Below are 16,023 nucleotides of genomic sequence, written 5' to 3' on the forward strand. Positions count from 1 at the left end.
TTTTTAGTTTTTCATCTTACATGCGGTACTATTAAAAGCATAATCTTTTTTAGGGATTCAAATGAAGTTTTCCATAAAGTGAATTAGAATAGTAATGGCACATCTTTGGTATTTTTGTAAGGAGCCCTTTTTCTCTTCTATTCACTCCTATTTAATCATGTTCGTTGTTTTTGTTTGATTTATTCAATTGGATGATCGAAAAATAGAGAGGTGTTGAAAATGTTAAAGGTGTGTGAAAAACCAACTTCCGTTCGTAAGGGCTGGAGTAGCGTCTGGATAAGGATGTTACATACTCGACTTTTCATTATTGAAAATTTGACACCAATTTATTTAATTTTCACCATTATTTGTTCTCGTCATCAAGTGAAGAAAACAAATGCAAGACAGTAGGAAAAAAAAACACACCCAAAAAAAAAAAAAAAAAAAAAACAGAAGAGATAGCTAGTCCACAACATCCATGATCAATTCTGAAGGCGATATAAAGGAATAGCGAGCAGATTCTTGGCCCTTGAAACTGCAAGACCAAACTCCTCAGCCATATCCAACTCATTTGGCAACATGTTATCTGGAAGTTCCCAATCAAAACAATGCACAAGCTGAGCCAACACAAAGTGTACCACAGTAATCCCTAACTGCATTCCAACGCAACGTCTTCTGCCAGAGCCAAACGGTAGAATCTGAAAGTGGTGTCCTCTAACATCAACATTGCTATCCTCAAACCTCTCTGGTACGAACTTCTCTGCATCTTCCCAAGCACTTGGGTCTCTCCCGATTGCCCACACGTTTACGATAACGCGTGACTTTTTCGGTATGTGGTAGCCATCGACAGTGCAATCTTCGATGGCTGCATGAGGAAGCAACAATGGTAACACAGGATGTAGCCTCATGGTTTCCTTCACTACCATATCCAAATACTCCAATTTCTCCGTGTCTGATTCCTCCACCATTCTATTCAGACCTACAACATTTTTTATCTCCTTTTGGACTTTCTTCATAACCTGTGGATGCCTCATGAGTTCCGAGAGCGCCCACAGGACAGTTGTTGATGATGTGTCCGCTGAGGCCACTAACATGTCCTGCCAATAAATTTTCCATTGCTAGATGAAGTATATATAGTCGGGTGACATATGTACATAGATGACAATTTAATGTACATGATAAATCATAAATTTGTATCGTCAATAATCAATCTTCTATATTCAAACAAATGTTGACCTTATGGTTCAAAAGCACACAATCTGAGACCACGTCATGCTAAATTGTCTAATAAGAAACAATTTCGTTTTAATTTGAAGTAAAGCAAGATTAAAAAGACAAATATGTAAAATGATGATACGTAAACTTACCGACATCATGGCTTTGATATTCAAGCGTTCGATTCGGTAGTCCGATTCTTCGGACCCCATGTAGGCCAGCATGGCATCAGTAAAGTCTTTCGTTCTTTCTGCATCCATGGATTGAAGATGCTCGTCAATAATCTTCTCGTAAAAATCATCAAACACCTTGTTAACAGCCTTCATTTTTTTAGTGAGCCCTTGCAGGTCAAGCGGTGCAATACAAGGAAAGAAATCTCCCCAGTTAGGTGCTCCTGCTAGTTTCAAACCCTCTTTCATCACAGACACGATACCCCTCCCGCCAAACTCCTCGTCCTTGTACTTCTTCCCAAACACCATCCGGCAGGTCATGTCAATCCCGAGCGACATGACCTTGTCAGTGAGATTGGCAATGCGTCGATTATTGGCGTCCTCTTGAACAGATTTTATCAAGAGAGCAACCTCTTCTCTCCTCATGGACTTGAAAGAGTTGATCTTTTGGTTGCTAAGTAATTCGAGCATGCAAAGCTTTCGCATGTTCGTCCAATACGAGCCATACTCAGCAAAGCTCAAGCTTTTTTGCCCAAAGATGAGGTGCTTTGCACCTTCATTAGGTGGTCTATTTGCGAAATTAAGGTCGTGTGTTTTGAGGAACAGCTCGGCCGCTCGTGCGGAAGAGACAACGACAGTATGCTGGAGGCCTAACCTCAAGTACATGATGTCACCGTATTTCTGGGCTAGTTGACGAAGATCCATGGTAGGGAACTTCCCTAACAAATGGAGGCTGCCAAAAATAGGAAACCCTCTCGGACCAGGAGGTAACATCTTGTTCTTGGTTTTTGATATGCATGCTTGCACGATGCGAACAAGGGCAAGCACCCCAATTGTTGCCCAAATCCAAAGTGCCATATTGATATTGCGCTCTTTGGGAGTTCTCAAATGGTTGAGCTAAGCTAGCTGGCAAAGTTTTTTTAAGAGAGGTTTCCAGCTATTTCACTTTGAGTATTATGAATGCTAGCTGATGCTTCGTTTTATAGATCTATAAAACTTGAAAGGTCAAAGCTAGTTTCAAACATAATAATTGTAGATTAGAAAGTCAATTTTTTTGCAGTGGATAATGTTAAGGAGATCAATTTTTTAAATCAAATTTTGTAAATCAAAATTTTAAACCAAATTTTTAAGCTAAATCTTCACGACTCTATGCCACTTTGGAAAGATTTTTTAATGTGTTCAGAACATGAGATAATACACAATGTATCTCTATACAAATGATGAGATTCTTGTGTTAAAAAATTAAATTTCTTACTAAAAATAGGAAACCTCTCGGACCAGGAGGTAACATCTTGTTCTCGTTCTTGCCTTTTGATATGCATGCTTGCACGATGCGAACAAGGGCAAGCACCCCAATTGTTAACCAAATCCAAAGTGCCATATTGATATTGCGCTCTTTGGGAGTTCTCTATTTGTTTCTTTGAGTATTATGAGCTGTAATAGTGGAAAGATCAACCAGCTAGTTTCAAACATATTAATTGTGGATGAGACAATCCTGTAAATTTTCATTTGGAAAGGTCAGCCAGCTTGTCTCAAACATATTAATTGTGGATGAGACAATCTTGTATATTTTTTTAATGAATAATGTTAGGGAAATTAAATTTTTACATTAATTTTGTAAACCAAACGATGTGGTTATTGATGATTAGATTATTAATTAAGTGTCAATTAATGTGTTTATTTTTTATTAGTGACACGTAATTTGGTTTGCAAATTTGGCAAGGTTATAAAGATACTAGAAGCTAGTTGGGCGACAAGCTGGGCCTAGCTGCTAGGTGGGACTTAGGCAGGGGCCAAGACGGCTTTAAGTAAATTTATTATATGTTAAATAAATGCTTATTTATACTTAAAAACACACACATAATTATATTGTGATACATTAATTACAAAATAAAATGACATATAAATTATCAAGTATTAGAATATATTGAAAACATGGAGAACAAATATATAATGATTGTTCATCCAAGTATTCTACAAGTCTCTTACATTTTACTGAAAAAATAAAAAGAAAAATAAATGTTATTGATTTTATGTCTAAGTTAGAGCCGTGACCTAAGCGGGTGCTTGGGCAGGTTTAGGCGGGCTAGGTGGGCGCTTAGGTGGGCTAGGCGTACACGTAAGCAGGTCTAGACGCACTTTCTTAATTTTTCAAATGCCTAGGAACTAATCAGGACAGTGGCTAGCAGCCTAGCGCCTAGACAAGGCCTAGAGGCTCTAGGCATGGATTTTTAGAACAATGAAATTTGGTTTAAAATTTTGATCATTCTAGCATTATCCTTTTGCAATTATCGTATTTTCATGCACAAATTGCATAACTTAAACCGCTAATTTACTAATCGTCAATTTAAAATCATGCTCACGAAAAATCAGTTAAATCAAATATCAATTACTCACTTATATGTAGCTAATAATTACACGATTTATTATAAGATAGATCTTGATATCAAGACAAAAAAATTTCACTGCATATGATTGACTAATGATCATGAATTTATATGTAAAAGTAATTTTAATATGGATCTCCGTAGTGGTTACAATCAGTGGGTCAAGAAATCCTCAAGGAAAAGCATGAACGTATTTTTTTTTAATAAGGTTAATCTTAGTTATGAAGTTTATTGGTTTTTAGCATTTCATACATTAAGTTTTTTCCGTCTCAGTCTGATACCAAAAGTCATAATTTTGGGACACTTTCATACATCTGTTAAATTTTCTGTTATAACCTCTGTTAACTGATGATGTATCGCCCACATTAATAATGACTGAACGGCACGTGTCAATATAGACTACTTGAATATTAAAAAATTTAAAAATGTTTTCCTTCCTCTCCCTTCATCCTCCATCTCTCTCGCCTCTTCCCGTCTCTTCTGAGAGAAAACCCAGCAATCATTAATCTTTCCCGTCTCTTCGCGTATTATGGAAGCTGGCTGTTGCTTGATTTTATGGAGCTTAATATTGGAAAGGTCAACCAGCTAGTTTCAAACATGTTAATTGTGGATGAGCTGTATATTTTTTAATGAATGATGTTAGGGAGATTTAATCTTTACATTAATTTTGTAAACCAAACGATATGGTTATTGATTATTAGATTATTAATTAAATATCGATTAATGTGCTTATTTCTTATTCGTGACACATAATTTGGTTTGCAAATTTGGCAAGGTTCTAAAATATTATAGACGCTAGTTGGGCAACAAGTTGGGGCCTAGCGGCTAGACGGGACTTAGGCAGGGGTCTAGACGGATTTAAGTAAATTTATTATATGTTAAATAAGTGCTTAATTATACTTAAAAAACACACATAATTATATTGAGATACATTAATTGCAAAATAAAATGACATATAAATTATAAAGTATTAGAATATATTGAAAACATGGAGAACAAGCATATGATGAGTGTTCATCCAAGTATTTTACAAGTCTCTTACATTTCATTCAAAAAATAAAAGGCAAAATAAATGCTATTGATTTTATATCTAAGTCAGAATTATGACCTAAGCGGGTGCTTGAGTGGGTTTAGGCGAGCTAGGTGGGCGCTTAGGCGGCCTAGATATACATATAAGCAGGTGTAGGAGCACTTTTTTAAATTTTCAAATGTCTAGGGACTAATCAGGACGGTGACCAACTGCCTAGCACCTAGACAAGACCTAGAGACTCTAGACAGGGATTTTTAGAACAATGAAATTTGATTTAAAATTTTGATCTATCTAGCATTGTCCTTTTGCAATTATCGTATTTTCATGCCCAAATTTCATAACTAAAACAGCTAATTTACTAATTGTCAATTTAAAATCATGCTCACGAAAAATCAGTTAAATCAATTATCAATTACTCACTTATATGTAGCTAATAAATAGACGATTTATTTTAAGATAGTTCTTCATGTCCAGAAAAAAAATTTCACTGCATATGATTGACTAACGATCATGAATTTATATGTAAAAGTAATTTTAATATGGATCTCCGTAGTGGTTATAATCAGTGGGTCAAGAAGAACCTCAAGGAAGAGCATGAACGTCTTGTTATGAGGGTTAATCTCAATTTACTACTCTGAAGTTTATTGGTTTTCAACATTTCATACATCAAGTTTTTTCCATCCCAATCTGATAGTTAAAGTCATAATTTTGAAACACTTTCATACATCTGTTAAATTTTCTGTCAAAACCTATATTAAGTGATGATGTGACTCACATATAGACAATGACTCAAAATCTACGTGTCAATATGGGCTCACTTGAAAATGTTTTCCTTCCTCTCCCTTTCGTCCTCTTATCTCTTTCCCCTCTTCCCTTCTCTTCTGAGATAAATCCCAGCAATCATTAACCTTTCCCCACCGACCTAATCCCGTGAGCCACCGGAAATGGGTTCCCGATCGAAGACCGGGAGAGAAAACTTGTGGGAAAGGAAAGCTTGCTTGTCTTGTTTTCTTTCTTCAAATCGCCAAAACGCAGGAGGGAGAGAAAGCAAAAGAGGAGAGCAGACACACACAGCTCAATCATCGAAAGGTAAAATCATTTCCAATTTTTTGGTAAACAACCAGTTTTCTAGATCTGGGTCACCATGGTTAATGCTCATTTCTTAAATTTTATCATTTTTTTCTTCTGGAATTTTCAATTCCATGGTTTTCTTCCCATTTTCTCTTTCTCCATTAATGCACAGCTAGCCCAATTTTTATTTCTTCTATTGTTGGTGAATTTCAGGTGGGTTTTTGGTTTAGATTCAGAAATAATTTTTGTAATTTGAATTTGAATTCTCTTGAATCTTTGGCATGGTTAATTTCTCCATGGGCTTAGAATTTGCATCCCTTCACTGCTGACCTTTAATCCAGTTCCAAAATTCTGTCATAACATCTGAAAAAAAACTTGATGTATTAAATGTTGAAAACCAACATAGTTAACTGAGATTAACCTTTTTTATAAAGTTAAATCGTATGGGTTCATGTAGATGGGTAATACTTTTCTGAAAGATTTGCAATGTTTTTGCTGGTCTGGAGGAAACCATGGGGAGAGAGGGAGACGAAGGATGTTTGGTTTGCAGAACTAGGGGTGTTTGGTTGTGTGATTTGAGACTTGAAAATGAACAGGTGTCTTTGATTTATTGGAGTCAGCAAATTTTAGGTACTGAACAGTTAGTACCTAAGTATTACATATACTTGGAGAACTAATAAAATATCTTATTTTGCATGCCCTGACGCTTTGTTATTTGTTAGTTGAGAAAATAAAAAGAAATTGGTAGAAAAGTCAAGGTGCCGCTGTAAGGTTGGTAGACTAAATAGACAATTTAGATTTCTTCTGTTGATCGCCCTCACTTTGTAGTGGCTGTTGGAACGGTGAGTTAATCATTTTCAGTATACATTTGAAACTCCAGCAACCACAAAAACACGTAGTATGCGAATTTTGAAATCACACGTGACCGGTCATTGTCTGGAACACGAATGCCAATATGCCATTTCAATTTGTGGAACATGAGATTTATGAGATTTTCAACTAATAGAATAACATAACAACATTATTTACTTTACATAAACTTTTTTTCAAGGAATAGGAAAATTACTTTGCAAAAATAGTAATTCATGTGATTTTTCTACATGTGAATGGTAATGAACTATTCATGTGGGCCATCTACATATTATATTATAACAGAGTTTCTATATTATTTATATCGAACTTTTAACATCCGTAACTTCTTCGTTATCGTTCCGATTCGCCAACGGCTTTCACCTGCATCCTTGTGGGATTGAGCTCTATTTGAGAACACTAAAGGTTTACAGTTTTTAAATGATTGCTTACGAAAATTCAAACTTTGTAACTAAGTAAATAAAATTCTAAAATTAGCGAAATTTGATTTAAAATAAAAATCTCATAATTACGATTTTTTTTGAGATGTTCTATGTGGCATGACATCTCCTTTAGAGATGTTCTAAATCATAAGAATTAAATGGGTTTTTGAACTTTAATCCTTGAAGAAGATTAAAATTTAATAAAATCTGGTGTTTGATTACATAAGGGGGTAGGGAAATGAGTTAAGCCTCACAATGGGCTAGTGATAATGTGGGATCAAATTCGCCTTTAGCGAGAATTGAACCTAAGACCTCTCACTTATTAGTGAAGAGGAATACCACTAGATCGTAGTACTAAGTGGTGATTACAAATCAATTTAAGACCTTTAATGCATACTTAATTCAAATTTATATTATATTTTTGTTTTAATATTTAACGATTTAATGCCTCCACATTAAACTTTAAATTTATTATTATAGACATTCTAATTCATTAATTTTGTGTAACTTCCATATTGAAGCTCATATCATGGATGGACAAAAACAACAAACCTGGAGATTATTTGCAGCGTCTGCGAGTACAGATGAGAAGAAAGGGCGTGACCAATGGAGAATTCTTGGCAGCAGGATTCAGGGAGCAAACTTGTTATTAGAGAGTTCAAGGATATCTTGGACAAAAGATTTTTCAATGTGCTAGGAACATGCGATAAAACACCACATGTCTCTATACAAGTGGTGAGATTCTTCTATTTAAAAAATAAAATTTCCCATCATTTAAATAATAACGCGTGGTGTACCACTTGTGTGACGGTTACAAAGAAATTTCTATCTTGGACGAGCATGAGAAAGAGGGAGGGAACCTCACGGCAAGCATGACAGACTTTAGGGATTTTGTAACCTTGATGGTCTAATTGATCTAGGCTTCACGGGTTATCCCTTTACGTAGAAAATCAGGAGAGGAGGGATTTATACAACAAAGATTGGACCGGGGATTAGCATCGCTTTACTGGTTCAATTTGGTATGATTTGTATTTTTTATGTTTTAGTTCACTAGGTTTGCTAGATTCAGTATGATCAATTTGGTACGGTTTGTATTTTTTATATTTTAGTTCATTAGGTCCGATAGATTCGGTATGGTCAATTTGGTATAGTTCGTATTTTTTATGTTTTAGTCCATTAGGTCTGGTCAATTTGGTACGGTTTGTATTTTTTATGTTTTAGTTCATTAGGTCCGTTAATTTTTGCATTATTGATTTGTTAGACCTTATACATTAATTATGGTTTACAAAATAGAAAACTTCATTTTAATCCCTAAATAAGATTGTTTTTTCAATAACATTGTACCTAAGATTAAAAATTAAAAATAATCCTCCATATCAGATTATAGAATTCAATGTCACATTCAATATGTATATATATATATATATATTTTTTTTTTTTAATAAATTTTGTTGCATTTTTAGTTTGCCTATTTACCCTTATTACTCTCTTAAAACCAATTAGAGAAACAAATATATAATTAATTTTCCAAGAATGCTTACTTAACTAGATCCATAATTAACATGTTCGTTATAACAATAACATTATGGTCATTACCATAAACCTCCATGTGTTATTCCAATCAAAGAACCCAGATAACTCAGAAACCATGATCAAACAAAAAAAGCTAGGAAATTCAGAAACCAAAAATCTTGTTGTATTCGGAAGAAAAAAAGAAAAAAAAGGCTTTTGGATGCCAAATTGATGGTGAATCCAGAAATAAATGAAAAACAACACAAATAGAGAAAATGGAATGTGAAATCACAACTTAATTGACCGTACTGAATTGATCAGATCTACACTATATAGTACCTAACTGACTTTACTGAATGGATGAGACCTAATTGACAATACCTAAATGAACAATTTTGTATGTAGAACAACAATATAGTGTACCTATAATCTCAATGCATTTTTTTTGATTTTATAGTTTTGGATTCAATAAATTAAAAATGAATCCAAAGATAAATGAAAAGAAAAATTTTGTATGTAGAGAAAATGGATCGTGAAATCACAACCTAATTAACCGTGTCGAATTGATAGGACCTAAACTTTATAACATACCTAATTTATTGAACCTAATCTATCATACCTAGTGAACTTAAACATAAAAAATACAAATCGTACCAAATTGACCGTACCAAATCTATCGAACCTAAACTATATAACGTACTTAATTGACCGTACCGAAACTATCAGACATAAATTAATGCATTATTCACAGAATAGAAAATTTGAATAAATATAAAAAACAAAAACAAAACAATAAACAAAAAGTAGGTAGTTATAGACAATAAAGATGGTATTTTTCAGACAATGAAGATGGAGGTTACTTTTATAAGTGATAATGATGTAACCGTTACATTTTTCAAATTTTGATGGTGGAGGTTACATTGTAGACAGTAAGGATGACATTGTTCTGAATAGTATTAAAACTTGTGGTTTTATTATAAGTGACTTGTCATGGTGTATTAAAATGAAGGATCTTTTTTAGACGTTGAAAACCTTTCATGTCATATTCTAAAAGTCATCTTTGACAAGCCCTTATCTCTAAATGTCCCTATACAAAATACTTTTCAAGTTTTTGTGTTTGAATCCCTTAAAAGGGGTAATATAGGCAAACCAAAAATGCTGTAAATTCATAAAAAAGTAATTGAATCTGACATGCAGTATATAAGCTGACGTGGACACGAGTCAAATGACTATTTTTAGTTTTTCATCTTACATGCGGTACTATTAAAAGCATAATCTTTTTTAGGGATTAAAATGAAGTTTTCCATAAAGTGAATTAGAATAGTAATGGCACATCTTTGGTATTTTTGTAAGGAGCCCCTTTTCTCTTTTATTCACTCCTATTTAATCATGTTCGTTTGTTTTTGTTTGATTTATTCAATTGGATGATCGAAAAATAGAGAGGTGTTGAAAATGTTAAAGGTGTGTGGAAAACCAACTTCCGTTTGTAAGAGCTAGGGTAGCATCAATTGATAAGGTTGTTACATACTCGACTTTTCATTATTGAAAATTTGACACCAATTTATTTAATTTTCACCATTATTTGTTCTCGTCATCAAGTGAAGAAAACAAATGCAAGACAGTAGGTAGGAAAAAAACACACACACAAAAAAAAAAAAAAAAAAAAAAAAAAAAAAGGAATAGCGAGCAGATTCTTGGCCCTTGAAACTGCAAGACCAAACTCCTCAGTCATATCCAACTCATTTGGCAACATGTTATCTGGAAGTTCCCAATCAAAACAATGCACAAGCTGAGCCAACACAAAGTGTACCACAGTAATCCCTAACTGCATTCCAACGCAACGTCTTCTGCCAGAGCCAAACGGTAGAATCTGAAAGTGGTGTCCTCTAACATCAACATTGCTATCCTCAAACCTCTCTGGTACGAACTTCTCGGCATCTTCCCAAACACTTGGGTCTCTCCCGATTGCCCACACGTTTACGATAACGCGTGACTTTTTGGGTATGTGGTAGCCATCGACAGTGCAATCTTCGATGGCTGCATGAGGAAGCAACAATGGTAACACAGGATGTAGCCTCATGGTTTCCTTCACTACCATATCCAAATACTCCAATTTCTCCGTGTCTGATTCCTCCACCATTCTATTCAGACCTACAACATTTTTTATCTCCTTTTGGACTTTCTTCATAACCTGTGGATGCCTCATGAGTTCCGAGAGCGCCCACAGGACAGTTGTTGATGATGTGTCCGCTGAGGCCACTAACATGTCCTGCCAATAAATTTTCCATTGCTAGATGAAGTATATATAGTCGGGTGACATGTGTACATAGATGACAATTTAATGTACATGATAAATCATAAATTTGTATCATCAATAATCAATCTTGTATATTCAAACAAATGTTGACCTTATGGTTCAAAAGCACACAATCTAAGACCACGTCATGCTAAATTGTCTAACAAGAAACAATTTCGTTTTAATTTGAAGTAAAGCAAGATTAAAAAGACAAATATGTAAAATGATGATACGTAAACTTACCGACATCATGGCTTTGATATTCAAGCGTTCGATTCGGTAGTCCGATTCTTCAGACCCCATGTAGGCCAGCATGGCATCAATAAAGTCCTTCGTTCTTTCTGCATCCTTGGATTGAAGATGCTCGTCAATAATCTTCTCGTAAAAATCATCAAACTCCTTGTTAACAGCCTTCATTTTTTTAGTGAGCCCTTGCAGGTCAAGCGGTGCAATACAAGGAAAGAAATCTCCTAAGTTAGGTGCTCCTGCTAGTTTCAAACCCTCTTTCATCACAGACACGATACCCCTCCCGCCAAACTCCTCGTCCTTGTACTTCTTCCCAAACACCATCCGGCAGGTCATGTCAATCCCGAGCGACATAACCTTGTCAGTGAGATTGGCAATGCGTCGATTATTGGCGTCCTCTTGAACAGATTTTATCAAGAGAGCAACCTCTTCTCTCCTCATGGACTTGAAAGAGTTGATCTTTTGGTTGCTAAGTAATTCGAGCATGCAAAGCTTTCGCATGTTCGTCCAATACGAGCCATACTCAGCAAAGCTTAAGCTTTTTTGCCCAAAGATGAGGTGCTTTGCACCTTCATTAGGTGGTCTATTTGCGAAATTAAGGTCGTGTGTTTTGAGGAACAGCTCGGCCGCTCGTGCGGAAGAGACGACGACAGTATGCTGGAGGCCTAACCTCAAGTACATGATGTCACCGTATTTCTGGGCTAGTTGACGAAGATCCATGGTAGGGAACTTCCCTAACAAATGGAGGCTGCCAAAAATAGGAAACCCTGTCGGACCAGGAGGTAACATCTTGTTCTTGGTTTTTGATATGCATGCTTGCACGATGCGAACAAGGGCAAGCACCCCAATTGTTGCCCAAATCCAAAGTGCCATATTGATATTGCGCTCTTTGGGAGTTCTCAAATGGTTGAACTAAGCTAGCTAGCAAAGTTTTTCTAAGAGAGGTTTCCAGCTATTTCACTTTGAGTATTATGAATGCTAGCTGATGCTTCGTTTTATAGATCTATAAAACTTGAAAGGTCAAAGCTAGTTTCAAACATAATAATTGTAGATTAGAAAGTCAATTTTTTTGCAGTGGATAATGTTAAGGAGATCAATTTTTTAAATCAAATTTTGTAAACCAAATTTTTAAGCTAAATCTTCACGACTCTATGCCATTTTGGAAAGATTTTTTAATGTGTTCAGAATATGAGATAATACACAATGTATCTCTATACAAATGATGAGATTATTGTGTTAAAAAATTAAATTTCTTACTAAAAATAGGAAACCCTCTCGGACCAGGAGGTAACATCTTGTTCTTGTTCTCGCCTTTTGGTATGCCTGCTTGCACGATGCGCTCTTTGGGAGTTCTCAATTTGTTTCTTTGAGTATTATGAGCTATAATAGTGGAAAGATCAACCAGCTAGTTTCAAACATATTAATTGTGGATGAGACAATCCCGAAAATTTTCATTTGGAAAGGTCAGCATCATATTAATTGTGGATGAGACAATCCCGTAAATTTTCATTTGGAAAGGTCAGCCAGCTAGTTTCAATCATATTAATTGTGGATGAGACAATCCCGTAAATTTTCATTTGGAAAGGTCAGCCAGCTAGTTTCAAACATATTAATTGTTGATGAGACAATCCTGTATATTTTTTTAATGAATAATATTAGGGAAATTAAATTTTTACATTAATTTTGTAAACCAAACGATGTAATTATTGATGATTAGATTATTAATTAAGTGTCAATTAACGTGTTTATTTCTTATTAGTGACACGTAATTTGGTTTGCAAATTTGGCAAGGTTATAAGGATACTAGACGCTAGTTGGGCGACAAGCTGGGCCTAGCTGCTAGGTGGGACTTAGGCAGGCCAAGACGAATTTAAGTAAATTTATTATATGTTAAATAAATGCTTATTTATACTTAAAAAACAAACATAATTATATTGAGATGCATTAATTACAAAATAAAATGACAAATAAATTATAAAGTATTAGAATATATTGAAAACATGGAGAACAAATATATAATGATTGTTCATCCAAGTATTCTACAAGTCTCTTACATTTTATTGAAAAAATAAAAAGAAAAATAAATGTTATTGACTTTATGTCTAAGTTAGAGTCGTGACCTAAGCGGGAGCTTGGGCAGGTTTAGGCGGGCTAGGTGGGCGCTTAGGTGGGCTAGGCGTACACTTAAGCATGTCTAGACGCACTTTCTTAATTTTTCAAATGCCTAGGAACTAATCAGGACAGTGGCTAGCCGTCTAGCGCCTAGACAAGGCCCAGAGGCTCTAGGCATGGATTTTTAGAATAATGAAATTTGTTTTAAAATTTGATCATTCTAGCATTATCCTTTTGCAATTATCGTATTTTCATGCACAAATTGCATAACTTAAACCGCTAATTTACTAATCATCAATTTAAAATCATCCTCACGAAAAATCAGTTAAATCAAATATCAATTACTCACTTATATGTAGTTAATAATTACACGATTTATTATAAGATAGATCTTGATATCAAGACAAAAAAATTTCACTGCATATGATTGACTAACGATCATGAGTTTATGTGTAAAAGTAATTTTAATATGGATCTCCGTAGTGGTTACAATCAGTGGGTCAAGAAAACCTCAAGGAAGAGCATGAACGTTTTTTTTTAATAAGGTTAATCTCAGTTTACTATCATGAAATTTGTTGGTTTTTAGCATTTTATACAGTAAGTTTTTTCCGTCTCAGTCTGGCATCAAAATTCATAATTTTGGGACACTTTCATACATCTGTTAAATTTTCTGTTATAACCTCTGTTAACTTATGACATATCGCCCACATAAATAATGACTGGATGACACGTGTCAATATAGACTCACTTGAATATTAAAAAATTTAAAAATGTTTTCCTTCCTCTCCCTTCGTCCTCTATCTCTCTCCCCTCTTCCCGTCTCTTCTGAGAGAAAACCCAGCAATCATTAATCTTTCCCGTCTCTTCGCGTATTATGGATGCTGGCTGTTGCTTTATTTTATGAATGCTGGCTGTTGCTTGATTTTATGATGCTATAATAGTGGAAAGGTCAACCAGCTAGTTTCAAACATGTTAATTGTGGATGAGCTGTATATTTTTTAATGAATGATGTTAGGGAGATTAAATCTTTACATTAATTTTGTAAACCAAACGATATGGTTATTGATTATTAGATTATTAATTAAATGTCGATTAACGTGCTTATTTCTTATTAATGACACATAATTTGGTTTGCAAATTTGGCAAGGTTCTAAAATATTCTAGACGCTAGTTGGGCAACAAGTTGGGGTCTAGCGGCTAGGCGGGACTTAGGCAGGGGCCTAGACGGATTTAAGTAAATTTCTTATATGTTAAATAAGTTCTTATTTATACTTAAAAAACACACATAATTATATTGAGATACATTAATTGCAAAATAAAATGACATATAAATTATAAAGTATTAGAATATATTGAAAACATGGAGAACAAGCATGTGATGAGTGTTCATCCAAGTATTTTACAAGTCTCTTACATTTTATTGAAAAAATAAAAAGCAAAATAAATGTTATTGATTTTATGTCTAAGTCAGAATTATGACCTAAGCGGGTGCTTGAGTGGGTTTAGGCGAGCTAGGTGGGCGCTTAGGCGGGCTAGGTGTACACTTAAGCAGGTCTAGGCGCACTTTTTTAAATTTTCAAATGTCTAGGGACTAATCTGGACGGTGACCAGCCGCCTAGCACCTAGACAAGGCTTAGAGACTCTAGACAGGGATTTTTAGAACAGTAAAATTTGATTTAAAATTTTGATCATTCTAGCATTATCCTTTTGCAACTATCGTATTTTCATGCACAAATTTCATAACTAAAACCGCTAATTTACTAATCGTCAATTTAAAATCATGCTCACGAAAAATCAGTTAAATCAATTATCAATTACTCACTTATATGTAGCTAATAAATAGATGATTTATTTTAAGATAGTTCTCCATGGGCTTAGAATTTGCATCCCTTCACTGTTGACCTTTAATCCAGTTTCAAAATTCTCTCTTAACATTTGAAAAAAAAATTTGATGTGTTAAATGTTGAAAACCAACAAACTTCAAGATAGTTAACTGAGATTAACCCTTTTTATAAAGTTAAATCGTATGGGTTCAGGTAGATGGGTAATAGCTTTTGTGAAAGGTTTGCAATGTTTTTGCTGGTCTGGAGGAAACTATGGGGAGAGAAGGAGACGAAGGATGTTTGGTTTGCAGAACTAGGGGTGTTTGGTTGTGTGATTTGAGACTTGAAAATGAACAGGTGTCTTTGATTTATTGGAGTCAGCAAATTTTGGTACTGAACAGTTAGTACCCTAGTATTAAATTTACTTGGAGTAAAGCTCTTTGCGACTCGCAACAACTTTGAAGATGACTTTTTTAAAATTCCCGGAACCCAAGCTGACCTGAAGAACCGAGCCAATAATAGACTGACATGTTGCCCCTTTCTTTTTCATTAAAAATTTCTTTGCTTTCGTAATGGTCGGACTCGGTATCTGTCATCTTCTCAGTACCCTACAACTTTTTGTTCGAAATTTTTATTATTTTATGTGCCCTTCTAAATTTTCTCTTTTCTGGATTTTTTTTTTTTTCACAAGCATAATATGAATGTTTTGGGTTTTTGAAGAAATAAAGATCACCACAACCTACATCCAAACGGCGGCCGGCAACCCAGTGATCTCCAACCAAACATCGCCCCACCTGCATCCAAACGTCCGCCACTACCACCACCAAGATCAACGACTTGATGCCCTCTACCCAACAACAACATCACAACCACCCCAAAACTTCCGCTTG

The 16,023-nt window shown here is 34.8% G+C and overlaps 1 protein-coding gene and 1 long non-coding RNA gene across 3 annotated transcripts; one reads left to right on the forward strand and one right to left on the reverse strand.

Moving 5' to 3' along the window:
• Nucleotides 1-442: 442 nt before the first annotated feature.
• LOC103961837 (cytochrome P450 71AU50-like) lies at nucleotides 443-12,175 on the reverse strand. Of its 2 annotated transcripts, none has more exons than XM_009374451.3 (2): nucleotides 1,347-2,295; nucleotides 443-1,076 (listed from the first exon to the last, which is right to left on the reverse strand). In XM_009374451.3, the coding sequence occupies exons 1-2, from the start codon at nucleotides 2,220-2,222 to the stop codon at nucleotides 462-464; spliced, it is 1,491 nt and encodes a 496-aa protein (XP_009372726.2). In that variant the 5' UTR covers nucleotides 2,223-2,295; the 3' UTR covers nucleotides 443-461. The 2 variants fall into 2 exon arrangements, with proteins under 2 accessions (XP_009372726.2, XP_009372725.2); XM_009374450.3 differs by lacking the exons at nucleotides 443-1,076; nucleotides 1,347-2,295 and adding exons at nucleotides 10,156-10,925; nucleotides 11,196-12,175.
• LOC125468456 lies at nucleotides 5,572-8,285 on the forward strand. The gene is made up of 2 exons (XR_007250851.1): nucleotides 5,572-5,870; nucleotides 7,666-8,285. It is a non-coding gene; the product is annotated as an uncharacterized LOC125468456 (long non-coding RNA).
• Nucleotides 12,176-16,023: the final 3,848 nt, after the last annotated feature.

Source organism: the organism of the source record quoted next, unplaced genomic scaffold (assembly GCF_019419815.1).
Source record: "Pyrus x bretschneideri cultivar Hongxiangsu unplaced genomic scaffold, Pyrus_bretschneideri_v1 Contig38, whole genome shotgun sequence".
NCBI classification, from domain to species: Eukaryota; Viridiplantae; Streptophyta; class Magnoliopsida; order Rosales; family Rosaceae; genus Pyrus; species Pyrus x bretschneideri.